Source organism: Nicotiana sylvestris, chromosome 4 (genome assembly GCF_000393655.2).
Source record: "Nicotiana sylvestris chromosome 4, ASM39365v2, whole genome shotgun sequence".
Lineage (NCBI taxonomy): Eukaryota > Viridiplantae > Streptophyta > Magnoliopsida > Solanales > Solanaceae > Nicotiana > Nicotiana sylvestris.
In genome coordinates, this window is record NC_091060.1 from 129,488,306 (window position 1) to 129,502,519 (window position 14,214).

At 37.0% G+C, this 14,214-nt stretch overlaps 1 protein-coding gene across 1 annotated transcript; it reads right to left on the reverse strand.

Moving 5' to 3' along the window:
- Window positions 1-64: 64 nt before the first annotated feature.
- LOC104248761 (multifunctional methyltransferase subunit TRM112 homolog A-like) lies at window positions 65-1,770 on the reverse strand. The gene is made up of 2 exons (XM_009805074.2): window positions 1,612-1,770; window positions 65-648 (listed from the first exon to the last, which is right to left on the reverse strand). Exon 2 carries the CDS (start codon window positions 646-648, stop codon window positions 280-282), a length of 369 nt encoding a protein of 122 aa, XP_009803376.1. The 5' UTR covers window positions 1,612-1,770; the 3' UTR covers window positions 65-279.
- Between the last annotated feature and the right edge of the window lie 12,444 nt (window positions 1,771-14,214).

The following is a 14,214-nucleotide window of genomic DNA, read 5'->3' on the forward strand; positions in this document are numbered from 1 at the left end:
TTGGATAGATTCTCGGCTCAAAAAAACTATAATAATAATAAATTAAAAAAGGAACAACAAAAGATACAAAACTGAACGTTCAATAATTTCCGAACAAAGAAGTTCTGATAATCACTCCATAATATCAACAAGGCTATCACATTGCAATCAAAATGGTGAATCATAAGTCGCTTTGAACCAACTCCTTAAACCTTAATATACTCCTTAAACCCTAATATCAAAACCCTAGCCCTCATTTCCAAAGCAAAACACATCAATACCCAAAAAGAGAAATAAAAATCAAACCTCATCTTCATGAAGGAGCATATTAGGAATACCTTTAGTGACAGGAAATTTGCGGCCAGTCTCGGGACAAACCAAGGCACCCTCTTCAAGATGAAGCTCAAGAAGGGCATGGTGGAACTTATGAAGAAAATCATCAGACTCGAGCATAGCCGCATCAGCATTTTCAGGCAGCTCGGCATAGCCCATGGTTCTAGAAGCTTCCGCCAATGCCTTCCATTCAACCTTATAAAACATGTTCTTGAGGAAGTCGATGTTGAAATCGACCTCCTTCTGTACCACTTTCTCAACCTCGATCTTCAGCGGGAATCCATTTGCGACTCCCTTGATGTTGGATGATAGCATATTGTGAGTTAATAGCCTCATCTGCACATGAATTTCATAAATTAAAAGTAAATTTGCGAAAATTCCCAATTGAAAAATACTTAACCATTTACTTTTCAATATATGAAGAGATTGCCGCAGGCAAGCCAGAAAATAGAAGCAAAAGTTAACTTAGTATTACTTGGAAGCAGGAACGATAATTAGGGGAGGGCGTTCGGTACGGTATTTAAGAATTACTTTGGTATATCGGTATCCGGTATATCAATTGTCCATACCAAAGTAGTTCGGTACGGTTCGGTATTTCTAGTTTGGTTCAGTACGGTTTCGGTAGCCAACCAAACTAAGCTGGACTAATTTTAGCATTAGTTTAAAACATTAACATAGCTGGCCAAAACAATTTTGATTACAACAACAACCACCCAGTATATTCCCACAAATGGCCAAAACAGTTTTCATTCTTTTACTAAAAAAAATTTCCAGCACCAAACCTTGAAATAAGAAAGCACTGTTATGGAATTGTAGACCACGGATCTTTAGCCTCAACTACGCCTTGTAGTCCTTGTATTTTTTCAGAAAGCAATTGTGATTAGAGTTAAGTTCAGTGAAATGATATGTTCTGACATAAATTTTGATATAGTACAATTACAAGTAAAAGCGGAGGAGAAAAAGAGTCCCAAAAATAACGACGCAAACTGGCAAAGAATGAAGAATTCCCCGACAAACCACCACCTAACGATCCCTTTGGGGCTGTATTGCACGCTGCAAACTATATATTGCAGAAGCAGAAGTAGCAGAAGCATCAAGTACACACAAAGAGCAATTTCGCTCTCATCCAAAATACAGATATAAATATGAAGCCTAACACGGAAATGTGCAAAAGGCACAATCTCTTTCCTTTTCCTACTGGGTGCTTGATGTATTTCAGATGCAGCAAAAATAGAGAGGGCATAAACCTAGAGCTAGAGCCAGAATATACCAAAATGATGAATATTGAGGAATGAGAACCTGTTGAGTGTTGAAAACTTGAATTCTTGCCAAGAGGAGTCGCCGAGGAGAGGCGTCGTCGAGGACGGAGAGGCGTCGAAAAAAGCAGTCCCAGGCTCGCAGTCGTCGAATAGAAGTGAGAAATTGAGAACCCTAACCTAACGTCTGACTTGAGTCTTACATAATTGGTTGGGCTTAGGCTTATTTACTAGTACTAGGTGGGTTTTTACTATTTGTTTTAAGAAATTTTTATAAAGCACTATCTTTTAGTAGTAATTAGCTATATATAGATATCATTTGCTATATTACGAATTATAGATATCTTTTCTGTGGTTGTAAGATGTATTTGATGTATTTAAGCTATTGTATTCATGAATACAGTAGCAAAAATAGGCGTGAATCAGGGAAGTCCAGCTAATCAGTTGTTGTATTCGAGTGTATTCGACTGTATTCATGGAGTGAAACATGGGATTACATTATTGTATTCGACTGTATTCACGGCTTGAAATAGGGGATTACACTGCTTTTAAAACGGAAAGTGAATCAATTAACATAATAGACTCCTAATATAACTCAACAAACTCAATTATAAATCTGAATAAATAAATACATCTGAATACATAAATTATATTAATTAAAAAAAACAAATGAAGACATTCATGGAATATAGCGAGACAGTGAATATAATGAAATACATGGAATACATGTGAGATCTATTGAAATACAATGAAAAAAAGACAATGAATACAATGAAATACATAGAATACAACGAGATACATTGAAATACAATGAAAAAAGGTAACAGACTCTTCAACTTGCTTAGCCCCAAACTCCGTCATCTTTGTTCAAGAATAACCCTAATGTCGTCTCATCGATAGCAGATTTCGAACCTCCATTGTCAACCCCAATTTACCCTAAAAAAATCCTTTCAAAAATACCTGACAGTGAGTAATGGTCATGCTTTTTGCAAAATTACTCCTGTATTTGATGTAATTACTCCAGCAACCCTTTTCTGTATTTGTGTAATCTTTGAGTAATTACATCAAAGATTACTCCTCGATGTAATCCAATGGCCATGCTTTTTGAAAAAATGATCCACAATGGCTCCTTTTGAATGACAGCGTGACGGAGAGTTCCCGGCTTAGGGTTGTTGCTGTCGTCGGAAGAGTCAGTGATGACGTAGAATTGGCCGGTTTTGCCGCTGGTGGTCCCTTTACCAAAGCCCATTGCACAATCTGCTAAATTTTTATTGTCAGCCCCAATTTACCTTTCAATAGCAGATTTCGAACCTTATCTTTCTCTCTAGGGCTTGATTTCGATATTGATTCAAAGCACCGGCCACTGACAATGAAAATTTCGTTCGACAATGGAGATGAATCAATGGAGAATCATGGTTGTATTCATGGAGAAAGATAGGCGTTGAGAGAGAGAGGGTGGGAAAAAATCTGAAAGAATGAGAGAAAAATAATACAAAGCGTATTTTATGGCTTAAGGGTAGGAGGTGACCATAAATAGATATTTGACTATAAAAATCAAAAGGTATCTATGGAATATAATTTTTTAAAAGGGTATTTATTTAAAATAAATAAGGTATCAACTTTTGCTATAGGATGTACACATTTATGTTTTAATAAGAATTATATCTTTTTAAATTTAAGAATAATTTAAAGTTTTTATTTATCCTTAATAAAATAATATCAGGCCATAGAAATATTTATAGCACATTTTAGACCACAAATTTGATTTTTTTTAAAATTTCTTTCTTAAACAAAATACTCGATCAAACGTCATCATATAAATTGGGGACGAAGGAATTAACATATATATAAGGTGATCTACCGGAAAAAAAATTAAACCTTGTGTTATTTGTGTATACGAAGAATAAATTTGCCTCTTTTGTACTTGCACATGCTATGTTACTATTTACAATATCGCACTGTATTTGTTAAGAATTTATTAACTAAAATCAATTTTTTGTACGTTTTGTTCATAATAGGTAAGGTAAAAGAGTAGTATGCGCCTAAGAAAAATTATTGGGAAGTGATTTAAATGGAAGTAACTCATGTGTCTGGTCTAGAGCCGTCAATATAGGCTGGCCAACATGGGCTTGGCCCACTGGCCAAGCCCAATCCAACCCAACCCGTGATTTAATAGGGCTGAGCTAGAATTATTGGAGCCCATTTATGAACGAGCCTTTTAAGCCCGATTGAAAAAAGCCCATGGCCCGTGAGGTTTGATTGAGGTCGGGTTGGGCGAGCCCGTGAGCCTAATAAAAATATGTATTTAAAATATATATAATATAAAATTAAAATTATATGACGTAAAAATTATCAAGAAGAGTATTCCAAACTTAAAGTTTATTAAGCTCATCATATTAAAAGATCAAAGTCTTAAAACGTTAATTAGTTTTAAAAATTTAATTATTTTTAATATTTAACTACCTAATATTGCATACAAATCTACTAAGTGAAAGTGAAGATGTTAAGACAATTTTCTCGCAAGCGGATTCAAATGTGATTGATGAACATGATGTGTTGGATATCCCATAAGCGTCATGGACGTTTTCTTGAATAGTTTGTTTTGAGTTTTGACTTTTAGTGAATGAAATATAGTCTTGTTCTTTTACTTTTTTAGTGTTTATTGTGATATATTGGTACAATATAAGTATTAAGTTTTCTGAATTTTTTCCAATAGATTTTTTTTAGCTTTTAAATATTTATCTTTTTTAAGTTAGAACTTAAAGAAAAACATAAAATTATATTTCAAAAAATGATGGGCCGGCCGGTGGGGGCCCGCAACCCACATAAGATTGGGATGAGCTGATCATTATAAGGCCTATCAAAATAGTGGGTTAGCTTAGCCCAATCCGTTAATTGATAAAGCTCACGTGAGCGGGCCGAGCATCGGACCCGCTCATATTGACAGCTCTAGTCTGGTCCATTTGCTGGAACAAGGACTTTGATCACCTAAGCTAGAAGTCTGGAACCAGTCAATCGTCCTAGCAAAATTAGGATGATAACATCACGTGATTTAAATTGCCGAAGACAAATTTTTTGCTTTTCGCTCTTCAGTCTATAATTTTAAATTACAAAGTTGAACGTTTTTTTAATTAATATCTATTGGCGTTTAATAATGGCTGTTTCTTTTGTGATTAAAGTTCGCTAAAAACGGTTAAGCTATTATACTCTTCGAAATTTTTTATTCATAATTGATCATTTCTCATGGCAAATCACATATCGTAGTTACTACCATGAAAAGATGTGGTGCAACGGAGCGGAATGCTCTTCCCTTAACTAGAAGTCTTGGATTCGAACCCTAGGTATGGATAAATCCTTCATAAGGAGTGCTTCCCCCTGAAGGGATCTACGCGGCTCGAATCTGAATATAGTCGGGCTCTATTGCGGGTATCGGACATCGAGTGGAAAACCAGAAAGGAAAAAAAAAATACCGCAGTTACTACTTTTTAAAATTAAAGTTTGGCAAAGTGAAAACATAATAGATTTTTCTTTAAATTGATGATTATTCTTCTTTTTTAATTGTATTTTGAACATTTGGATTGATTTTTGCAACTTCTTAAAATTTTTCAGTTGCATTAGTTACCATTTGTTAAAGTTGTATTAATTTTTGATAATTAGAAAATAATCTTTTTGCCTCTTTTGCAAAATTTGCATATAATTCATATAGAGTCATAGTTTAGGAGATTGTATTTATTAATCTCAAATATTTTTTTCACTCTAAGTACCAATCATAAAAAGAATAATATGTTGTATAATATTATAAAATAAGATTTTATAAACTTTGTGAATTACTTATCATCAAGTATTGTTTGACCAAAAAATATGAACCTTTGGTTAAATTAACTGATTTGATATATAAGAGGTTAATCCTAGTTAAAGATAATAAATTCAGATCTAATATTAGCATACATGGATGATGTAGGAAATTGTCGGGACAGGTTTAATGTAACGTGTATTTAATGTTTCGAGGCCAATAATGGAATGAGAATAACAAGCATTAATTAACAATAAATGACACTATATGTAAATAAGGAGAATGATTCATCCAATATTGAATGAGGTGGATGATTCTTCTTTCTAACAATGATGAATGCCAAATAACTATGAGAATATTGGAGACTTTCTGGGATCTGACGGGAAAAGTATAGAATAATCAACAAAACGAATCTCTTTGGAAAGATGATATTTGTATTTATCTAGAGAGTCTGCTTTTCAAGAGAGTTCTTATCAGAGAATCTTACATGCCCCGCACCTTATCTCTCTCTTTCTATTTATATGGGACATACCCCTAATCAACACAAAAAATACAAGTACAGAGAATATTTGATGGAATATTCTCCTAAAGATCCTATTACAAAACTAGTTGTTACTGTTGCTCTTGATATTTGACCTCGGCCGTGATCGACTGCTCGGTGGTGAGTTCTATTAGTCATTAGTCGACCTCGGCCAAATTACTTCTAGTAATACCTTTTCGTGCCGAGTATCCTTAGTCAGATTTTGACCCATACAGTTAGTCCCTCCGCTTATCGAGGTATTCTCTCGGACGACCTCGATGAGCGGACTTCACTAGTCGTAGTTGAGAGATTTAGGTGGGCAGGCCGAGTAGTATCGCTCATGGCGAGGTGATAACGTGGCGCTTTGTGAGTCATATCTTACCGTTACGTCGGTTCAGAATGACGCCATGACATCATGCGTCATTATTACGCATTTTCCCGTTGTGTTACGTCATTTCCCGCGCCTCTACCATTTCGATATTTATGCAGTGACGATTTGCATTCTTGATAAAGGTGCCTGGATTTCTTATAAATAGGGATAGAAAATCCTCTATTTGATTCTTTGTGTTTTCAAGCATTCGAACCCCTGCATCTTTCTTTCTTCTTCCCAGTATTCTTGCTTTCGTTGTTCCCACCTTTACATCCTTATTTTTCTTGGTTTCAACAACTTCTGCTGCTCATACCTCTTTTGTACTTGCATTTTCTTCTTTTATAAACCACCAAAGATGGCTGATGCATCTTCTTCTTCTGGGAGGACATCTTATCCGGTTCCACTGCCAGTGAGCATGCCCGTTCATGACGATGGGGCTGCCATTATTGCAGAGGATGAGAGATTCCCTACGGTGGAGGAAATAATTCCTCGTAGGGAGAAAGCTAGGTCTGATTTCTTGAAGTTGCTAGAGGATGACCCCAAAATTTTGGAGTCGTTAATGGCAGAGGCGGCTCTCACAGAATTTAGGGCCAGATTTAAAATTATTGCCCATATAGACCCGATCCACGCTAGGCACGACATGGTGCAAATACACCGCCCAGGGTACTGCAACCTTCTACGCATACCCATTCCATGTGGGCTATTCTTTTCCTATTCTTCCCCTGGCCGAAGAATTTTGCCGCTATTACCACGTATGTCCGGCCCAACTTTTCCCCTACATCACAAGCTCATCCGCGTGGTCTCGAAATTCATAGAATTAGCCAGGTTTGAGGTGACACTTCGCCACCTGATGCATCTGTTCGCCCCAAATTTTCACAGGGGAATGATGTTACACCTCCGCCATCAAGGCATCAAATGCCTAGTGGTAAAAATAGACGATAAGGCCAACCACCAGTTCTGTCTCTGTCACACCTCCTTTTTGCGCGCCCGGCCCCGAAGGGTAGAATGCGCGAGGGGTTTTTTCCAATTTAAGTGACAATATTCGAAATGGGATTATTTATTTAATTCAGAGTCGCCACTTGGGAAAGGTTTGGCTTTTGGTGTCCCAAGTCACCGGTTTATCTTGAATCCCAAATCGAGGAAATTTTCGACTTTTCCAAATGAAGTCTGCGAACCAGAAATTCTAAGTAAGGAATTCTGTTGACCCGAGGGAAGGTGTTAGGCACCCTCGAATCCCGTGGTTCTAGCACGGTCGCTTAAATTGTTATAATGGCTAAATATCTGATTTAAATACATGTTATGACTTACGTGCTTTTATTAAGTTTAAACCGCTTTTATCATTATCACTTATTTTTATAGAATTGCAACGTCGTGAAAATGCATCTCGAACCACGTCACAATCAATGCGCCCGTGATCGTCAACACATTTTGACTCCGTTGAGATTTGGATTTGGGTCACATCAATGTGCACCCGAATTTAAGAATATAATTTACTTAAACCGTGCCTAAAAAAAAGTCTAAACGCGTTATTATTTTGAGGAAGGCCATGAAATTCACTAAACGACCTGTCCAAAATTCTAAATATTTATTATGGTTAATTATTGAGGGCCCCACAATTTACGTTTTTATTTGGCGAGGCTCGTCTCATTATTTTAGAAGGAACATCCTAAAGCGACTACATTTCTAATGTGTTTATCTCTAAAAATAGAAGAAAAGATGCATGCTAATTCAATTATATGCTTTGGCCAAATCCAGATTTTGGTTAATCATCTGATTAATTATTTACAGAGTGAAGAAACGTTGTACCTCATGAAACATGCTTTTAATTTGATAGAAGAATTATATACAAGATTGATGAAATGCTACGACTACTACAAGAGCTCCTTAACTTTAACTTATTTAGACAAGATTAATTAAAACCACTTATTAGAAGATGCGACTAATGATATTTGAAACTCATCCTATAAACTGCCTAATGAAGCTGAAACTCGAGAATGAAACTGTATTATCTTTAGCTAGATTTAAGCGGCCATTTGCCCTTACATATTCAAAGCATGCTGACAGAGCGAGTTTAAGTTAACAATCGTGTTAAATAGCTGCACATTTCATGAATTGTATTTACATCTTGTATACTACTAAACGAGTCAAATGTCGCAGTTTTAGATTGGCATAAACTTTAATTAAGTACAACCTTACTAATGTATCTCTATTAGGCTAACAGACTAGAAACTTACACATCTTAACAACATTTATATATATAAAAAATAAATTCGTAGGCAATGCAACAGATGATTATAACTCCTTCAGATCTTTCGATTCAACTTTCATTGCAACATCAGACAGATTCGAAATGTGTACCTGAGGAAATGCTCACAATGAAGGAAGTAGGGGAGTCAGTTGAGCAACAGTGCAAGCGGAACAGCAGTAACAGATGAACAACAGCAGGACAAATTCCCAGTGCAAAAATGCAATTTAGAGCCAATGAAAGATGGCAGAATGTAGCAAATTCCCAGCAATATGGAATCGGAATTTAACCAGAATGGATCCAGAACTGAACTTGATACTACACACAACTAGTAATCTCAAGCAAGACTCAGGATAAATCAATATGGAACAGGCAAATCCAGACTAGTTGAGAATCAAGACAAAGATGAAAAAATGCAGTTCCTTCTTTCTGTGTTAGGCCTCTCTTTATCTATTTCTGTCCGTGTGTTTTCAGACAAACTCTCTTTTCCTGTTTTCTTATCAATCCCCCTTATATCAGTGTATTCCCCTCCCTTTATTATCAATGTCTATCTGTATGTGTGTCTATGTGTGTATATGTATGTATTTTTGCTCTCTCTTCACAGATCTATCTGATCTCCTCCCTCTTATGTCTGTCTCCTTTTTTCTTTTATAAGCCTAAACCTCAGCCCTTTTAATAGCCTGTTAGACCAAAAGAACACCCCTCCCATGTGCCATCATCTTTTCAGTTTCCACTTAGCTATTTAAGTATTAAACCCATGACATTCCCTTGGCAGGCTTAAACTTTTTAGTAATGTTTATTACTTCTGAAACTTAAAGCAGAATATGGGCAGCAGGATGTAGTCTGACAGCACATGCTGTCCAACTATTTAATTCAAAAGCACTTAGGCAGGGCACAGGCTGTGCACAAAATGCACATGTTGTGCATAAGTGCACATGCCCTCCAATTTCAAAACTGTGACTAAACAGAACATTGATTTTTGCATTTCTGATTCAAATTACCAATTATAAATAAGCAAACTCAGTTCCTAATTGAATTCAAACAAATGCTTAGCAGAAGTAAGTCGATTTGTTATTGTTCGGACAACTGAAACTAATTGACGACATATGTCGACTCGACTATACTAGTTATAACACATACAATCGTAACCAAAAATCAGACATTTAAAGGTATCACACGAGGGGTTCATATTGCAATGTTAACACAGAAAGGCCCTAGGAACTAAATAAATGACCAATTACGAATTCAATTGAACATATAGTTTATATACATACATTATGAAGAAAGACTTGACTGAATACAGGAGTCCGGGCAAAAAGGGGCAATTGACAGTTGACAAAAGAAATTCAGAGACAAATTACACAAAATATGCACAGACCTCTAAACCACACACGTACTGAATAACAAAGAGAAAACAAACTTACCTTAAAAACTTTGAAAGAAGGAACAGAAAATCAGCTTGTGTTTGAACAGACCCTTTTTAAGGTTGAACGGACTTTAATCGAAGGGTTTCTCAGATGAGAAACACTTCGATTAAGGTCCATTAGACCCTAACCTCTTGGCTTAACAGGCACGGACTGGGCTTGGGGTTTTTAGGTTTTGTGGAAGGTAGATTTGGAACTTGAGCTTCCATGGTTAGAATCGGACCAAACCAAGCATGGTTTGGTCACGAGGGGGGTCCGGGGGTTGTCTGGTATGAATCTAGGGCAGATCGGTGTAGATCGAGTTTTGCTCGAATCTTCAAATGAAGATTCGAGGACCTGGAGGATGATTCGAACTAAACGGTCAACAAGTCCATGTTCAGGGGGTGAGATGGTCCTATGGTGTTAAGGTGAAGGCCACCGGCGTTCATGCCGCCGGCTTTCATGGTGAAGAATACAGAGGCGACTCTAGGGTTTGGGGTTCTGGTGAAGACGATGAAGGCTGGGGTTCGGATAGGGGGCAGGGTAAGGTTATGAGTTTATATAGTTAGTGGGTAGGTGGATCCTGGCCGTTGGATGAGATGTGATGAAGGGCCAAGATCCTTCGACTAACAGGGAACGATGTCGTTTCAAGGGTAAAGGGTTGGGGTCGGTCTGGGTGAGACGGGTCGGGTCTATTAGTGGGTACGGGGTGTGAGATTTTGGCCGTTGATCAATCTGAGATCAACGGCCCAGATCAGACTAGGTTAAAACGGTGTCGTTTGGAAGCTCTGGGTATCAGCTGGTCTGGACCGGGGCAGGCTCACTCTCTGGGCTTGATTTGGGCCTCAAATTTAATAAAAATGAGCCCAAGCAGATTTTTTAAACAAATTCTGCATTCTCTTTTATATTTTCTTACATATATTTTTATTTTATTTTTTAAAACAAACCCAAGTAAATCAAATTAAAATTAAATAGACACTTAATACAAATATTTACACACATATCAAAATATTTGAAGCAGGTAAAATCAAACAAAACAAAAATCACGAACAAAGATGCCTATTTATGATTTTCTATTTAACAACCGGATTACGGTTCAAATTACGCATGACACATACATTTTTTGTATTTTGTTTTAATAAAATAAAATGGGCAAAAATCGTAAATAATTAACAAAGTGCCATGTAAAAATCCAAAAATTGTACAGCAGGACCAATTGTTATTATTTTTTATTTCTTTTGGAGCGATTGTCGCGCGAAACAAAAATCACGTGCTCACAGCTGCCCCTCTTTGTTCGGAAACACGAAGAGTTTTCGTGCAAAGATAAAGTGAGCGTGTATGAGCGATTTTTGCCTATGGACTACTCCGTGTGAAGCATGTTTTTGAAAGATCTGACCGAATCTTGCTTCAAAGATTTCCTACATATCCTGGGCTAAACAGGAATCAGGTCAATGTAGTTCGGGAAAATTTTGGTAGCTGGGACTACCATGGGATTGCAATGCTTGCTGTTACTGCTGTTGCTGTTGTCACTGCTGCGTCACTGACCGCCTTATTAAAACCAAAGGAAAATTGGAACTGAACTAAACACTTATATGCATGTCAACTGCTAGTTACAAGATTCCTATCTATGATTCTTTTGCGACCTGATCTTGGGTCTTATCTGATTCTGCTTGTAGACTCCGATCTGAATCTTGATGCTTGCAAGTTGGAGGCGCCTATTTATTTCTGCGATACTGAATATGGCGGGGTTGGTAGAACTCGGGACCTTGATCAAATCTTGGAGCGATCCGCCTTCTATTTTCTCCGGTGTCTCAGGACATCTTTTTTTTTCTTTTTCTTCTTAGATTCTGAGTTGAGACTCATCTTGTGGGTCGTTTCGATCCGTGTGGCTCGAGGTTAGACCTGCGGGAAAAACAAATGAACGAAATTTTCTGCCCCAGTTTCACTAGGAAATTTCGTGAATTATTCGCCAGGAAGTTCATAAAATTGATGAAAGAGGATATGCATGCTCAGTTCAGGGTTGGAGCCCTGATATCGTCTAGCTGGGGAAAGGTTCAGTTTAGAGTTGAAACTCTAATACTGACCAACTGGGAAAAAGTTCAGTTTAGGGTTTAAAACCCTAGTGCTGACCAAAGGAAAATTCAGTTTAGGGTTTTAAAACCCTAATGCTGACTAAAGGAAAAGTTCAATTTAGGGTTTAAAACCCTAATGCTGATTAAAGGAAAAGTTCAGTTTAGGGTTTAAAACCCTAATGCTGATTAAAGGAAAAAGTTCAGTTTAGGGTTTAAAACCCTAATGCTGATTAAAGGAAAAAGTTCAGTTTAGGGTTTAAAACCCTAATGCTGACTGAAAGGAAAAAGGTTCAGTTTAGGGTTTTAAAACCCTAATGCTGACTGAAAGGGAAAAGTTCAGTTTAGGGTTTAAAACCCTAATGCTGACTGAAAGGAAAAGTTCAGTTTAGGGTTTAAAACCCTAATGCTGACTGAAAGGGAAAAGTTCAGTTTAGGGTTTAAAACCCTAATGCTGACTGGAAGGAAAAGTTCAGTTTAGGGTTTAAAACCCTAATGCTGACTGGAAGGAAAAGCTCAGTTTAGGGTTTAAAACCCTAATGCTGGCTGAATGGAAAAAATTTAGTTTAGGGTTTAAAACCCTTAGGCTGATTAAAGGAAAAATTCAGTTTAGGGTTTAAAACCCTAATGCTGACTAAAGGGAAAATTCAGTTTAGGGTTTTAAAACCCTAATGCTGACTGCATGGAAAAACTCAGTTTAGGGTTTTAAAACCCTAATGCTGGCTGAATGGAAAAAGTTCAGTTTAGGGTTTAAAACCCTTAGGCTGATTAAAGGAAAAATTCAGTTTAGGGTTTAAAACCCTAATGCTGACTAAAGGGAAAATTCAGTTTAGGGTTTTAAAACCCTAATGCTAACTGCATGGAAAAACTCAGTTTAGGGTTTTAAAACCCTAATGCTGGCTGAATGGAAAAAGTTCAGTTTAGGGTTTAAAACCCTAATGCTGACTAAAGGAAAAGTTCAGTTTAGGGTTTAAAACCCTAATGCTGATTAAAGGAAAAATTCAGTTTATGGTTTAAAACCCTAATGCTGATTACATGGAAAAGCTCAATTTAGGGTTTAAAACCCTAATGCTGGCTGAATGGAAAAAGTTCAGTTTAGGGTTTAAAACCCTAATGCTGACTAAAGGAAAAATTCAGTTTAGGGTTTAAAACCCTAATGCTGATTGCATGGAAAAGCTCAGTTTAGGGTTTAAAACCCTAATGCTGGCTGAATGGAAAAAGTTCAGTTTAGGGTTTAAAACCCTAATGCTGACTAAAGGAAAAATTCAGTTTAGGGTTTAAAACCCTAATGCTGATTGCATGGAAAAGCTCAGTTTAGGGTTTAAAACCCTAATGCTGGCTGAATGGAAAAAGTTCAGTTTAGGGTTTAAAACCCTAATGCTGACTAAAGGAAAAATTTAGTTTAGGGTTTAAAACCCTAATGCTGATTGCATGGAAAAAGTTCAGTTTAGGGTTTAAAACCCTAATGCTGACTAAAGGAAAAATTCAGTTTAGGGTTTAAAACCCTAATGCTGATTGCATGGAAAAGCTCAGTTTAGGGTTTAAAACCCTAATGCTGATTGCATGGAAAAGCTCAGTTTAGGGTTTAAAACCCTAATGCTGGCTGAATGGAAAAAGTTCAGTTTAGGGTTTAAAACCCTAATGCTGACTAAAGGAAAAATTCAGTTTAGGGTTTAAAACCCTAATGCTGATTGCATGGAAAAACTCAGTTTAGGGTTTAAAACCCTAATGCTGGCTGAAGGGAAAAAAGTTCAGTTTAGGGTTTAAAACCCTGATGCTGACTAAAGGAGAAAAAAAAAAGTTCAGTTTAGGGTTTAAAACCCTAATGCTGACTAAAGGAAAAATTCAGTTTAGGGTTTAAAACCCTAATGCTGACTAGCTGGTGGCAAAATTCGAGAACAAACAACTGACCCCCTTTTTTTTGAATTTTCTTGTTTTAGTAAAAACAAAAGAGAGTTTCGCGGAAACTTACCTTTCGAGTGAGTTCCTTATTGCCAAGATATTTCGTGTACCCATGTACCTTCTCCTTTGGGCGACACCTGCTTCTTGCACGGTTGTCTTGGATTAAACCTGTTTCAACTTTTCAGACAAAGAACATTTGTTAGTTCGGAAATGACGGTCGGTTTGGTGACCTTGATCGTTCTCGGTTGCTTTGTTGCATCTTCATTTCTGTTGCGAAGTCCCGCCATTGATTTGATTCATATGTCGAAACCCTTTAGACCGCTCAAGCTTTCATTTCCCGGTTC